The sequence below is a fragment of the Aplidium turbinatum genome, chromosome 13, assembly GCF_918807975.1.
Source record: "Aplidium turbinatum chromosome 13, kaAplTurb1.1, whole genome shotgun sequence".
NCBI lineage: Eukaryota > Metazoa > Chordata > Ascidiacea > Aplousobranchia > Polyclinidae > Aplidium > Aplidium turbinatum.
Window position 1 is genome coordinate 13,897,738 of NC_137484.1, and position 14,719 is coordinate 13,912,456.

Sequence of the window (14,719 nt, forward strand, 5' to 3'; positions counted from 1 at the left end):
TGTTTAATTGATTTTCAAATTTTCTGGCCCCCCCCGAAAAAAACTCCTAGATCCGCGCCTGAGGACAGCTATAACATAAGTAGGCTAGGCTAAACAAAATCTATTTTTGCTGCCGAGAAGCATTTGACCATAAAATAAGTATTATTTTACATCAGAGTTATTACAATTGTTACCATTGTAATTGTTGGTATTACAATACCTACATCAGGATCAATTACAATTATTGTAATTGAATGTAATTCATTACACATTTTCATGCATTTGTAATAGAGACTTTTGTTGTGTAATATATTTGGAATTTAAAACAATTGGTCTAAATTACAATTACACTTGGGGTAGCTGCAACATTAGTCTCATCAGAAAGATTTTTTTTTCAATAGTCGGCAACTTTTACACTGCAAAAGGAACTCAGTGGGTTGCCTACAGATAATTTTTGCAACCTAATCTTTATCAAAGGCAATTCTACTGTTTCTGATATTAGCCTATAGTCTAATCAAATTTAAAAAAATCATTGATGAACAACGAAAGGGAATACTAAAAGATTTAATTTTGTGAAGTGTAATTAATTACAATTACTTTCAAATGTAATTAATTACATTTGAAAATGATTGTAATTTGAAAATGTCAGAACAATGTAATTTTGATGTAGGCTAATTAAAAATTTTGGTGGTTTGAATTGAAATTATGTAGCCTATATATATTTGATCCAATTCTGTTTTGCATAAATTTTTAGAAAAGATATGAATACTCGTGTTGCAATACTTGCGAATTTAATGTGGCGTTTACCTCACCAATAACTCAAAAGGTTTGAGAGATTTAGTCGGTGATTAAAAAATTAGATTGACAATTTATTAAGAAAACTTTTTTCTTTCCACAAAATTAAGGATTCAATTGACTGACAAAACCAACGGTTGAGAATTAAGAGCTGTGAATTAGTGGTGTGACACTAATGAGCCCAGCCAAAAGAATGAGACCAGCCTGGATCTGATTTGAGATCCGATTGCTTTGTAGTCGTAAAAGTTATTGATTTTCTCCAAGACTTCTTGTCGACGCTCCTCCACTATGTGGTCCGGGTGAGTGTCTAGAGTGTGGAGCATGTTTTTGACCTCATTGTAATTTCGCTTGAGCGCAAAACCTTGCGAGAGTTCGATTAGCCGATTTTTCCAACAAAAAAAAGAGCCCAGCCTCATGGTCGAAATACATGTCTATCGCTGTTAATTCTTGCTATACTCGACGGCTGAGAAACACATGTTTTTGGGAAAAGTCCTGATAGCTATAGTGTGGAAGCTACACCGGTATGGTTAGGCAATGTCGTTTTGGCAATGATAGGCTGCTGTCCACTATGCCATTTTTTAGTCTTGCAAGGCCTGGTGCGTTTTAATATAGCTTTGACCGTGGTATAGTTTCTATGTGTGGGGTTTTCTTTGCCTACTATAGGCTACTTTTCTTGTCTTCGTGATGAGCAAAACGCATCAAAAGTGTTTCCCACCCGATTGGTTGATTGCTTCCTCATCAACTCTGTTCACCAAGTCACTTCTTTTTTTCAGGTAGTCTGCGATTTGGGCCATGTTATCTGTAAGCGCTTCCTCTACCACAGTGCTTCCTAAACGGTGGGTCGCGAAGCTATGTCAAGTGGGTCGCGAAGCATTTCTAAATGTTATTGAATGTTAAAATTTTCTAAAAAAGTACCGACGTTACTATGAATCTCACAAGCCGCAGTTTGGTCTTGAACAGTAGGCTACTACGCCATCACTAATCTTCACTTCATTTATTGACTTTTCATGAATTGTGCACCCTGTTTTTTATTAGATCGGGAAATTATTGCACTATCATTACGTAACAATTATGCAACGACGTAACAAATACGTAACAATTAGATGTGTTGTGTCGCATTAACTATTTCAGTACGTACGCCAGTAGTAAAGATGCCGTAGGTAATAAAGATGTCATATCTCTTCAAGCAATATTGGACAATGTTAACTCAATTGGTAAAGAATTTAATATGAAAATTAACGCTAAAAAGACCAAATCAATGATAATCTCAAAATTACCAGACAATCCAGTACTCCAAATTAAAATTGACGAAATTATACAAAAAGTAAAATCTTTTTCCTATCTTGAACATTTAATAACTGAAGATGGAAGGTGTGACCATGAAATTCTAAGACGTATAGAAATTGCAAGAACTAGGGTGTCTCACAAAACTTTTAACCCATTCAAATAGCTTTATTTCATGAACCAATCAACATACAGTAGAATTCGCCTATAGTGACTTTGGCTATAGTGACACTTCGCCTATAGTGACACCTGTTGCAAAGTCCCGTTTGCATACGCAACAGTTGAGTAGAATTCGGCTATAGTGACACTTCGGTTATGGTGACACTTTTTCCGCGGTCCCTTCAGGTGTCACTATAGGCGAATTCTACTGTAGTTACAAAAACTAAACTAAAATGGAAAGCTGAGATGTTAACAATGCTGAAAAACAACATGCCTACAATGTAGCCTAATACTAGAGCTTCGGTAGAGAGTTTGTCTTGTTGAACCATAGGCATACGAAGCCGAGCAACGTGATCAAGTTTAACATATTCGAGTTTATTACACTTACATAAACATAAAACTACGCAACAAATTAATTTTCTGTTTATAGATTTAGTTAACCATTGTATTTTTTTCAGATGTAGTTAATTTGTATGTATATTATTCCTGAAGAGTACATCTTGTGATGTCGAAAACGTTCGATACTTAATTTGTTGCGTAGTTTTATGTTTATGTAAATGTAATAAACTTGAAGATGTTAAACTTGATCACGTTGCTCGGCTTCGTATACCTATGGTTCAATGTAATACTACATCCACAGTAGTAATACAGCAGTTCATAAAACATGCTCCAGATGGCCACCGTTGCGCTGGAGGCATATTTGAGCACGGCGAGCGAAGTTGTCAATGACCCGAACACATTCTTCCTTTGGGATGGCCCTGATCTTCTGGGTGATGGCTGGTTTAAGTTCAGGGATGGTCTGAGGATTATCCTGGTACACATTGTCCTTCAGATATCTCCACAGATAGAAGTCAGGGGGGTTGAGGTCCGGGGAATGGGGGAGACCACTCAGGGTCTCTGCGGCGGCTGATTAGGCGGTCTGGGAACTTCTCATCCAACCACGCCAGGGTGACATTAGCAGTGTGGGGGTGGCACCATCTTGCTGGAACCATTGCTCTGCTCTTAGGAGCGGGCTTCTTCCTCTGGCTCTGTTTCTACGCCCCAGAGCGGTCCAGAACTGCTGGAGGACCATGCTCCTTGTTGACGGTGACGGTCCCTGTTGACGGTCCCATGCTCCTTGTTGACGGTGACTACGTTCTCATTTTCATCTTCGAACCAGATTGGGCCAATGATGCCATGTTTTGAAATTGCAACCCAGGCAGTGCATCTGACTGAGTGCAGGGGCCTCTGTAGCACTTCATCAGGAGGAGAGGTGCCCCAGAACACATTGTTTTTACTGTTTACTGTTTTACACATTTCACCCATACAGGGTGAAATGAGCCTCGTCAGAGAACCAGAGGTTGTCAAGGAAGTCAGGGTCCTCTTCGACGATGTCTATGAGCCACTGGCACATGGTAACTCGCTTAGCCTTGTCTACATCAGTAAGTTTATGCTTTATCTGGATCCTGTATGGATAGAGTTTCAAATCTTCCTCCAGAATCCTCTGTACAGAGGACCGGGTCAGATCAAGCATTTGGGCCCGTTTACGGATCGATTTCTTTGGACTTCTCCCAACGGAGTCCCTAACTGCAGCATTGTTCTCTGGAGTCCTAGCTGTCTTTTTTCTCCCGTTTTTTGGTGTTGTAGGCATTGTCTGGTTGTTGTGAAGTGATCCAGTAGCTTGAAACTTTTTGACCCAATAAAAAACGTGTGGTTTTGATGGAAATTTGTCGAAGTCATACTTTTGCCTGAATTTTGACTGCACTTTTTTGTACGATTTTGACTCCAAATACAAAGTCACACAGAAAATTTTCTCTTCCTTGGTGTACTTCATCCTTGCAGATCTAAACTTGTTATTGGCCAATTTAGTTAAATCTGACAAAGAATGAAAAAAGCATTAAAATTGACGAAGTTATGCAAGGTTATACGGGTTAAAAGTTTTGTGAGACACCCGGTACATTTGGAAAAATGAAAAATATTTTAACCAATCAACGTTTAAATTTATCAGTTCGTCTCAGGATCTTAAAATGCTATAGGGGCCTATCTGGTCAACCCTATTATACAATTCTGAAACTTGGATAATGTTACAAAAAATGGAGAAAGGGATCGATGCCTTCGAGCTCTAGACATACAGGCAAATGTTAAAAATTTCATGGAAACAAAAGATCACTAACGATGAAGTAGGCTACTCTCCAAATTTAATTCAAGCAAAATGCTCTTACAAATAGTCAAAAGAAGAAAATTGAAGTATTTCGGACACACAATAAGGCAAAACTCGTTATAAAGATCATTAATAGAAGGGAAGATAAACGGTAAAAAAAGTAAAGGCAGACCAAGAATGATTTGGACAACAAACATCACAAAATGGACAAAATTAAGTTATGAAAGTGCAGTACGCACAGCTCATGGTCGAGAACAATGGCGCATTGTATCCAACCCTCCATACGAGGAAGGAACAAAATGATGATGATCTCAATGTGGGCTCAACAAAACTTGCATTAAAAGTGGGTCGCGCAATAAAACTTGAATCAAAAGTGGGTCGCGAACTGAAAAAGGTTGGTAAGCACTGCTCTACCACATGCCAGTAGCCTACTTTGTCAAAATGAAGTACCGTACCGGTAGTGCCAGATCATCAACATAGCCAGACTGGGCTGGCGTGACGTAGTCTGTCTCTGGCATGTCACTGATGTAGATGTTAAATAGTAGGGATGATAAACATGATCCTTACGGAATACCGTTTCTTAAGCGGTGGGGCCGGCTGCTCTGCACGTCACCAGGGGCGCCGGAACAGTTTTTGACTGGGGGGCAGGACTATGAAAAAAGAGCACTTTTGTTCAATAGCTGAAATTGTTATATCGCATTGCAAAATGTGCAGTAGCTTATATGACCTTAAAAGGGCAGCATTTTCCCCCCCCTTCCCCCAGCTTCCGGTGCCCCTGCACGTCACTCGTCAAAAATATGGAGCGCTTCACGATTTTGAGTGTCATCACTGTCATCCTATTCTTTCTCGGAAGGAATGAATGAAGCTCAATCGCCTGCCGGCTGGGGTGGGCCGTTTCAACAGCAACATGTTCCAATGGGGCTTTGCCGACTCACTATCTTGTGCATGTGGCTCAGATTCTCAGACTGCACTCAACATTATTTACCATTGTCCTGTAGCCTATATCTAATCCCCCAGCTGTATATCGACCCCCAGGACAGATATGTGGAATGTGGATCTCACAACGCTCGATGAACACACAATCTATTGGCTGCTGCTCCTGGATGTAACAACGTGATTTGCGGCGGCCTCAAACGCAAGAAGAAGAAGCCACTGCTTGACGTTTAAACATTTTTTGTTTTTTTTTCTTGTACGGTATTTTAAATGGCAAAATCGTCATTTCCGTAGGGTGGCAATTGACTAGTAGACCGTATGGTCGTCTGGTTGTCTCCCTGTCGGTATGGGAACTTTGTAACTTTTGCATTGTATAGGCTATATTACTTGCATATTTCAAGCATGTACTATTTTCCTGTTACTGACAAATAAACCATTGATTGATTGATTCACAATGTTTAAGATTTTGTTGATCCCTTTTATTTTATTCATTGTGACGCACTACTTTTGTGAGTGTAATTTTGTCCATACAAGACGCTGTTCGCGGCGGTTGGTTCAATTTGTGTTTTCTGTTTACAAACGATTGTTGTCACAGGAAGGAAGAGTTGTTTGCCCGAGTTGCTAGGTTTTCGAAGAAATTCAAAAGGAATAGTCTGCTTATTGAAAACATTATCCATATCACTTTTTCCTAGCTTATAAAGAAATGGTTAAGTTATAATAGTATACTAAACCACTTGAAAGGCTAGCATGTTTCAAAACTTGAAAGGTGGACCTGTTGAGCCAAGTATTTTTTGTTGAAGTTTTTCTTTTTAGAGAAAAAAAAACTGCTAATCACTGCCAGTGTGGGTAGACCATAGCTAGTCTCAATTCAACATGTTTAGTTCTAGTTTATTAATAGCTGTACTAGGCCATTTTGATTTCAACAATCCAGTGTCAAGTACCGGTAATGACTAAATATGCCAGTACTTCTATCACATATTAATTCAAGTATTTCTGTCAGGAAGACAATGAAATGAGATTAAATGACTGTACAGTCGACAAGTTGGTTACCGTGTAACTTTAAAATTTCACAATAAGTGAAACAAAGAATGATGTAGTGTTCACATATTTAGTTATAAATTAGTTAAGGAGTAAGGTACGGTATGACTTTAAAATTTCACAATAAGTGAAACAAAGAATGATGTAGTGTTCACATATTTAGTTATAAATTAGTTAAGGACTAAGGTACGGTATGACTTTAAAATTTCACAATAAGTAAAACAAAGAATGATGTAGTGTTCACATGTTTTAGATTATTTAATGGAGAAAAAGAGGTAACATGTTACATGTGATGTGTATACTATTTGTTCTTTTTTTACATTTTTCTTCATCAAAACAAAGCTTTTGTGGTATTTTTAGGTGTAAACTGGTTTGTATCACTTTCTAACAAGCATTTATAAAGAAGTACATTGTGTGCTTACAATCAAATGGAAGCAAAGTTTAGTTTTCAAGATTATATCCATGGTCATCAGAAGAGAGAAACTAAAGTACAATGGCTTCTGGAGGAATGTGAACAAAAAGATCTGTATGATGATTTAGGAATCATTGGAGAGATATCTCCAGATACAGGCTGCAATAGTATGTCTGTTGCTGCTGAACAAATACGAAAAGCTAAAAAATGTGGTTTTATGCATAACTGTAAAAAACTGAATTTTGAAACTCCTTCTAGTGCTGCTGTTAACATGGACGTGAAATTAAAGCGAGCTTTGAATCGAAAGCAAAGAAAAAGGTCTTGCCATTCATCAAAGTTTGCCAGTAATTTTTCCCATGCTAAGATTGGAAAGATGGATTTAAGCAATGATTGCTACACCAATTCTAGAGAAACTAAACTGTTTTCAGGTACCATATCATATTTATATTTTCTGAGAATATTTTCTGAAATAATACCTCTGAGGCTATATAATCTATTATGCCTTGCAAGCATGTTATATGATATCAGTTATTTTATAATCATATTGTTTGAATTTTTGTGTTTAATACTTTCCAAATGAAATGTACAGCAATAACATCTGATATTATGCTTTTTCAGATATGTCACTTATGGGGAAATTGCCAGATGAAGTTCTTTTGAAGATTTTCCATTTCTGCAATTCTGACACTCGGGTTCACTGTAGTCGTGTTTGTTGGAGATGGTATCACATTGCGTAAGTAACTATGCTGGTTTAGTTTTTAAAGGTTACCACTATGGCTTTACGCAAAATGAAATGTTGAGTAAAATTTTAAGTTAAAAAGCAATTTTCAAAATTTAACTTTGTTGCTTTAAAGATAAAGAAGATTGGTCAATACTCAATAGTAAGCTGCTATTCTTTTAAAACCTTATGTTTTGCATGTGTATTGTGTAACCCAAAAAATGTTAGTTTTTTATTAATTAATTGCAAACATAGTGATCACAGTTATTTTTTTCTTTCAAGGAATGACGAAAGCCTTTGGCAACAGGTTTCCTTGGCAAAGCAAACCACAAATCTGTATCAACTTCAACGAATGTTTAAACGCGGCATAAAGGTTCTTTGTTTAAACTGTTCAACGGTATCTCAAAACAGCCACGACAATTCCAGCTTGTCCTCATCCATGCTTGATGATAGCAGCAGTTTCACAGCTAGGTATTGTTACACTATCATAGAAAAATATGTTACTTTTACGAGAGATTGAAAATGTTTTAATTGCTTAGGCTTATGTGGAGGATTGTTGTACGCCAAGAAGTACTTTGGTAGAAAATGCTAATAAAACTTCATTGCTGATTTTTCAATCATGACTGGATACCGTAATATCGTTTTTTCATCAGTGCAGTGCTGCAACTGGTAAAAAATTGCATTATTCTTATTTTTACCTTGTTCAGTCCACGACTGGATCCATTTTCAAGGCAGTACAACTACAGTGTGCATTCACTGGATTTTACCAACGCCAACGTCTCATCCAACACTTTGTGCTTGATACTAACACGATGCAATCAACTTCGAAATGTGAGCCTGGAAGGCTTAACAATAAGCCATAACGTATTGGGGTAAGAATTGTTTTAGATATTTTTGTTGTATCGATCGGCAACTTTAGTTCATGCATTACCAATGGTGTTAGTTGTTTTTTTGTGTATTTGTCATGAATAAAGATTTATATTTGACTTCATGGATTTGCAAAATGCATAGATTAACGAGGCACCTCAGCGGAAACAGGTTTTATTACTTGGCAGCGTTGAGAAGATACTTCAACAATTTTTCAAATCCCGGTCTCTGGCCAATTTGGCTTGAAATCTTGGATAATTTGCGAGAACGAAAAGGCCAAATAGTTTCATAAAATTAAAAATTATAAAACTTTCATCAGTGTACGTTGCATATGTTTTTCTCATCTTTGTTTTCGTAATTTTAACCTGAATGCCTGTTGCAGATCTTTGACCAGTTGTCCTCTCCTGGAACGACTCAATCTGTGCTTGTGCCACGACCTGACAATGTCCGGCTTAATCCAACTCCTTTCATTTTGCAGCAACATCTTGGAATTGAACTTAGGTTGGACAAACTTGTGTCAATCTGATCCGACCCAGGTGAATAAACCTATCAGCAAATTAATGCATCGAGTTTTGTTTTTCAACTTTCGGTCTTTTCAGTGCATTTCTACATGTAGACCCCACTCCAGATAATTGGCTAGCTGCACGCATGGTAGATTTCACACCAGATTCCACTTGTCTTACCCTTGTCAATTTTTTATGATGCTATAGAAGACGTAAAACCACACTATCTCATACTTTTGGCTACGTGTATTTCCTGTATAGTGACATGCAAATTTGATAAACGATTTATTTTTAGATTATTCAAAACCTGCCTGCGGGTCTGGGCCGATTAAACTTGTCAGGGTTCCGAGACTCGTTGCAGGACAGCCACATCGTTGAACTGGTCAAACGATGCTCCTCACTGGTTGAAGTGGATGTCAGTGACTCTAACTTGCTGACTGGATACACGGTTGATCAGATGATAGTGAAGCTTCCACAAACTCTTCGAGCGGTCAATTTGAGCCGGTGCTATTCAATCAGCCCAAACTGCTTTCTGTGAGTTTCAAATACTCGTTTATGGTTTCTGGTGCAGTTTAGTCCTATTCGTTTGTTTGGCTGAAACATTTTATCAATCATTCGAGTTAAAAGAAGAAGCGATTGAGAGATGTGAGTGAAGGAAACTGTTCAATAGAGGCTGTCACGACTGAGCAAGATAAGATTAGTACTACAGTATACACGAAAAACAAAAGAAAATATATTATGTCATCGAACTTTGTAGACGTTGGATTACTATTGAACCGAAGAGGGTAATGTGTTTATTAAACTTTATTTCATTCTTTCTATTTTTCATGTCAGGCGATTTTCTCGACTTCCTCAGCTCCGTTACTTGGACGTGTTCGGAGTCATGGACGACGCCTCGATCGGAACGCTTGCTGCTGCCTTGCCGAGAGTTCGTGTTTGCCTGCGACCATTTAGCGCTATCTCGCGGCCAGCACCTAGTGCATTGTATGGAACAAGACGCCGAACAGTGTGGGGGTACCTGGTCGCTTAAGCTATGTTTTAAATACTACGCCTCTTCTTTTCAAAGATTTATTATAGGCATGGGTAATTATCATTCATAACTAAGCCAAGTTAGCTTGATTTCGGACGGCTTATTTAATTTTCAAATATCGTGCTAAATGTCGAACTTAAAATGGCCTCCATTCTTGGTTCTATAACCCAGACAACAAAATCCGTCATTTTTGCATTGATTCTACGTCTCCAGATGTTGTAGGACGAATTTTGCTGTCTGGGAAACATCACAGTTCTACATCGTAGTATGTAATTTTTATCAACGTTCAACCAAATTCTTGAGCTTCAAAATGTTCATAACATCATGCTGTTGCTTTGCTTAGTCGCCGTGTTAGTTGGAATTTTCGAAACCGTGTCATGGTTGATCGCTTGCCGCTGCAACGAATGAAGCTAATATTTCAATGAAAATAATGTTTTTCAGTTTACATTTACAGCTGTGGAATACGGGAACTATGCTTATTTTTACACTTGTTCTGCTTGAATGTTATTACTTTTGTTCCGTTGTTGTTTTATATAGTATTTATAGTTTATTATTAAAAATATATTGATTTTTTTTTTTAAATATTTTTTTGTAGAGATTGGTTTTTATTTTAAAATTATCAATTATACAGCAAGTTTCTTGCAGCATTTTGAGAAATATCGATCCCAGGGATAGCCACTTCAGGACTATCAACTATAAGACAATTTTCCAAACTATATAATGTTACACTTGTGTTCCTCTAACTATTCCTTGCAATGTGAATTAAAACTATGTAAAAATACAATCAACGATAAAATTCGCATATTACCTTTATTTTAAACTGGCAACTCTGTGTGTCCGAAAACTGCGTTACTAAGCGCTGGTTGTGGATTTGTAGCCTACCTTGGTTGCGATAACGCTTTTGAGTCAAGTAACCCTCACCTCTTACAAGAACGGTTGTGACCCTTCGTTATCTAAGCTGTGTATTCTCGAATAAGCTGTTTAGCTTCAAAAGTCTTGCTTTAATTAGTCGCTTATAAACATTGGCTCCCATCATACTGTTGTTGTGCACCACATAACCATTTTGTTATCCAGTATTTGAATGGTGATCTCTTCACGTTTTACTTTTGTACTCTTTCAGTTCTACTTTTGTTACGTGTTCTTGTTACAGCTTGGAACGAAATTAATAAAATAATTTTACTTGATTGCCGCTTTTATTTTGTACGATGGCTGTGATTTATAGTCTAAGGCTTACATATTTTCAGGGTCGGTAAGAAAACAGTTTCGGCCCAGTACCAATAAGAATAAGACTCCCGGATTAAGCTGGTTGTTGAAAAACGGCCACCCAACTCTCGTTGGTGTCAAAGATTTAGTATAATAATGAGAACCTGATCTTCTCAAACCCCGTTGCTTGGATTCAAGTACGGGATTCACCTTTGTCAATAAGAAACTCAAGCCTTCCCATACAAGACACCTTAGATAAAAATACAACAAAATTTCAAAGAGTATGCGATGCTTTCTTAGTTTCCAAACCCCAAACATTCCAGGCTCCTGAAATGCTTCCAGTCCCTGGTGACTGCAATGCAACTCAACCTACTGAAAGCAGTGAAAGATCACACAGACAACTGCTTCCATTTGGGCATGCCTTAAGTATATTGCCAAGACACTTTCGCGTGCTCTCGAGACAAAAAATATTTTGAAGCACGATGACAAATCCTAACGTGCTACGCGATTTTTAGTTGGGTCAAATTCTCATTTGCTGCGATTGACCCAATTCAGTTCCCCTAATTAGTTTTTGTCTTACCTTATTTATAAACAATGCTATTAATAAAAAAAATATATTTAAATGCAAAACACACATCAACAAACAATATTAGCCTGTGACATTAGTATCGTTAAGATTATTGCTCTTGACTTTCATCATGATGAAATATGGACTAAGTTACAATTTTGAAGATAGCACAATACACATTTGACCGCACCTTTTCAATTTTTTATTTTCACAGCAACCTCATTTGATATTGACTATGCTGACTCACAGAAAGACAGACAATAACACAGTCAACATTTTTTTGTTACCTTTTAGATAAGTCTGCACCGTCAGCTCGGTGCTTACGTACCCGACTTCAGATCACGCTGCGCTGGTTCGGTTCTAGGGGTGTGCGATTGAGCAACGCACTTCAGGACTGTTCTCCATTCAGCGGCCCTATTGGATGGAATAATTCTTCGGTAACAACATTTCAACAATCGGAAACTTCACTCTATTAAAGGGATACTAAAGAAAAAACCTGACTTGGCGATTGTAGGCTACACGTTCTTTGTGTTTAACATGCCACCATAAAACGATTTTCAATAAAATTTTGCACCATTGCGGTCTGATCAGCATTCTGCGCGTGCTTTTGTCAGAGCTTTCAAGACGGGAATGGGCGTGAGAAGCGAAGCGTGCGACTGTACAGTCTACGTCACTATAGACTAGCAATCAGCTGATCGAGCAATAGTTGTTACTGCGGGCGATTTAGCTGTAGGCCTATGTAGCCTATGCACATCAAAACATCAGATTTTAACATTAAAACATCAGACAGTTTGCTCAAAACATCAGCACATGAGGAAAAGTGCCTTTTGTTATTGCTGTCAATAGTGACGTATTCTCGAGCAGCGTTTCCACTTTTTGGTCATTTTAAAAAAATTAAAAATAAATGAAACATTGGACTTTGGGCCTTGCCAGTGCCATTGAAAACAATTTTTTTTGGTAATTTGTTTTGATGTATTCTTGAATGTTCAGTTTACGCATTTTAATGCTTAGCCTAATTCCCGTTTGAAAATTTCATTTAGTAGCCTGTGCCTTTAATCTCGGTAATCTGCTCAGCGTTAAAAGTCTTGACAAGTAGAGTACCGGTATGCAAAACTGCCAGGAATATCCCATCAGCGGTTTTGTCAGTCGGAGGATAAAGATTCCAAACTAGCATAGCGCTCCAGTCCGCTTTCCCGCAATGCAGGATAAAGATAAACCAAACAAAAAAAACTAACCAACTAAGCCTTTTCCAGGATCTTTATCTTCTATTCTGGAATCCAAGGGAACTTATGGGAGCTGTTCAAAAAATTTTGAAGCAGCAGTGTCAGATGCCACGAAACAATTTTTAACCACAGACAGTTTGCGATCGGTGAGAAGTGCACTTTTGCCAAATTTGCCATATCTCCAAAATATAAAGAAGAAAAAAAAATAGTTAATTGTAAAATTGGTTTCTGCTGTTGATTCGATGACTGAAGACTGATGCAGTCGGTTTGGTGTGGTTTTGAGTGTTTATCCTCGGATTGACATAGCCTTGATTATTCCTGGAAGTTTTGCATAATTGTAGAGGCTCTTGATACAGGGCCGGTTATCGAGATTGACAGAGTGAAGTTTCCGATTGATGAAATGTCGTTGCCGGAGAATTATTCCATCCATTAGGTGCCGAATGGAGAGCAGTCCTTAGAATTCGTTGCTCAAGCGCACACCCCGAGAGTCGAACCAGCGCCGCTTGATGTTGAAGCTTGTTCACGAAGTCAAGCTGTTTTTTTATTGAATTAAAAACGTCAAAACTCTTTTTGGTACAAATAAAGTTTAATAAATTTGCACGGAAATGGAGAAGTTTTGAAGCACTGCCGGGAAAACTTACTGGTAACCGTTCGGTAACATAGATGCAGTAATGCTAGCGTGGCAGTTGACTAGTAGACGGTATGGTCGTCTCGTTGTCTCCCTGTCATTATGGGAACATGTGCAAGTTTTGCATTGTGTAATGTGTATGTTACTTGCATATTTCAAAATATGTACTATGTTCTTGTTTCTGACAAATAAACCATTGATTGATTACCATTTGGCAACATTGATGCAGTCATTGAGTCAGCAGCTTCGAAAACGAAAACTGAAACATGACAGACAAGATCACTGGTCTGTCTTTAAATGTAGCAAACCTAGCAAACCTCGCAAACCACAAAGTTGCCAGATTGTATTTTTTTTTTCTTGGCGTTTTATTTATCGGGTACATGTTTTGTAAAACCCTTTTGAATATGTTATTTGTTTAGGCTAGTGTTGATGTCTTATTTTTATCAATAAAAAGATATCAAAATCTCTGCTTTGTTGGTTATGGTTAGTTTTGATGTAAATATATTTAAAGCAATGCCTTTGCGATCAACATTTGTGAGATGTTGAAACTTGAAAGGTACCGTAACTTCACAGTGTAGATTCAAACGATCTGTTATAGCCTGATGCTGCGGGTTAACCCGATCGTTAAGGCTATAACAGATCGTTTGAATCTACACTGTGAAGTAAGCAACGATCATGCTGCTAAAAGCGAAACTCATTCAACTTGAAAGGTAATATTAACGCAATATTTGGTGGTCAGACATTCGAGAATCAGTACTCCATCCCTTCGGAGTTCGCGACATTTAAAGATGCCCGCTAAGAAAACCTCATGACTATCAATTGACAAATGCACAGACCTTATTAAAAGTCATAGCCTAGATAGTAGCTACCATCACTAGATAATTGTACAAATGTACAAACCTTGTGAGGTTTGCGAGGTTTGCTAAGAAGCAAACCATTTAAAGAAGCAAACCTTGCAGAGTTGCCAGATTCCACAAAATTACCCAGCCAAAAACACGTTTCAAACCAATCCCAAAAACAAACCATTTTTTTGCAAGTAGCCCAAAAAAGAGCCAAAGCATATAGGTATTTTAAACACACTTCAGATGACCAAACCTTGGAAAAACCGGTTTCGTTCACAAAATATCCTTTACTTTCTAAACACACACAAAAACTTGTCATTAGGAACTTCTTCGTTTTGTGTCACACGGCGTAGCCCAGGGCTTGAACTACGGTCGTCTGCAAAAGTTAAGTTTTATT

At 37.9% G+C, this 14,719-nt stretch overlaps 2 protein-coding genes across 2 annotated transcripts; one reads left to right on the forward strand and one right to left on the reverse strand.

The window, feature by feature from the left end:
• Positions 1 to 3,514: 3,514 nt before the first annotated feature.
• Positions 3,515 to 3,847, reverse strand: LOC145781666 (uncharacterized). Its single transcript, XM_082593340.1, has one exon. The coding sequence runs from the start codon at positions 3,845 to 3,847 to the stop codon at positions 3,515 to 3,517; it is 333 nt and encodes a 110-aa protein (XP_082449466.1).
• A 2,909-nt stretch (positions 3,848 to 6,756) lies between these two features.
• Positions 6,757 to 11,042, forward strand: LOC145781667 (S-phase kinase-associated protein 2-like). The gene is made up of 7 exons (XM_082593341.1): positions 6,757 to 7,168; positions 7,359 to 7,473; positions 7,741 to 7,929; positions 8,166 to 8,330; positions 8,708 to 8,861; positions 9,124 to 9,362; positions 9,663 to 11,042. The coding sequence occupies exons 1-7, from the start codon at positions 6,757 to 6,759 to the stop codon at positions 9,856 to 9,858; spliced, it is 1,470 nt and encodes a 489-aa protein (XP_082449467.1). The 3' UTR covers positions 9,859 to 11,042.
• Positions 11,043 to 14,719: the final 3,677 nt, after the last annotated feature.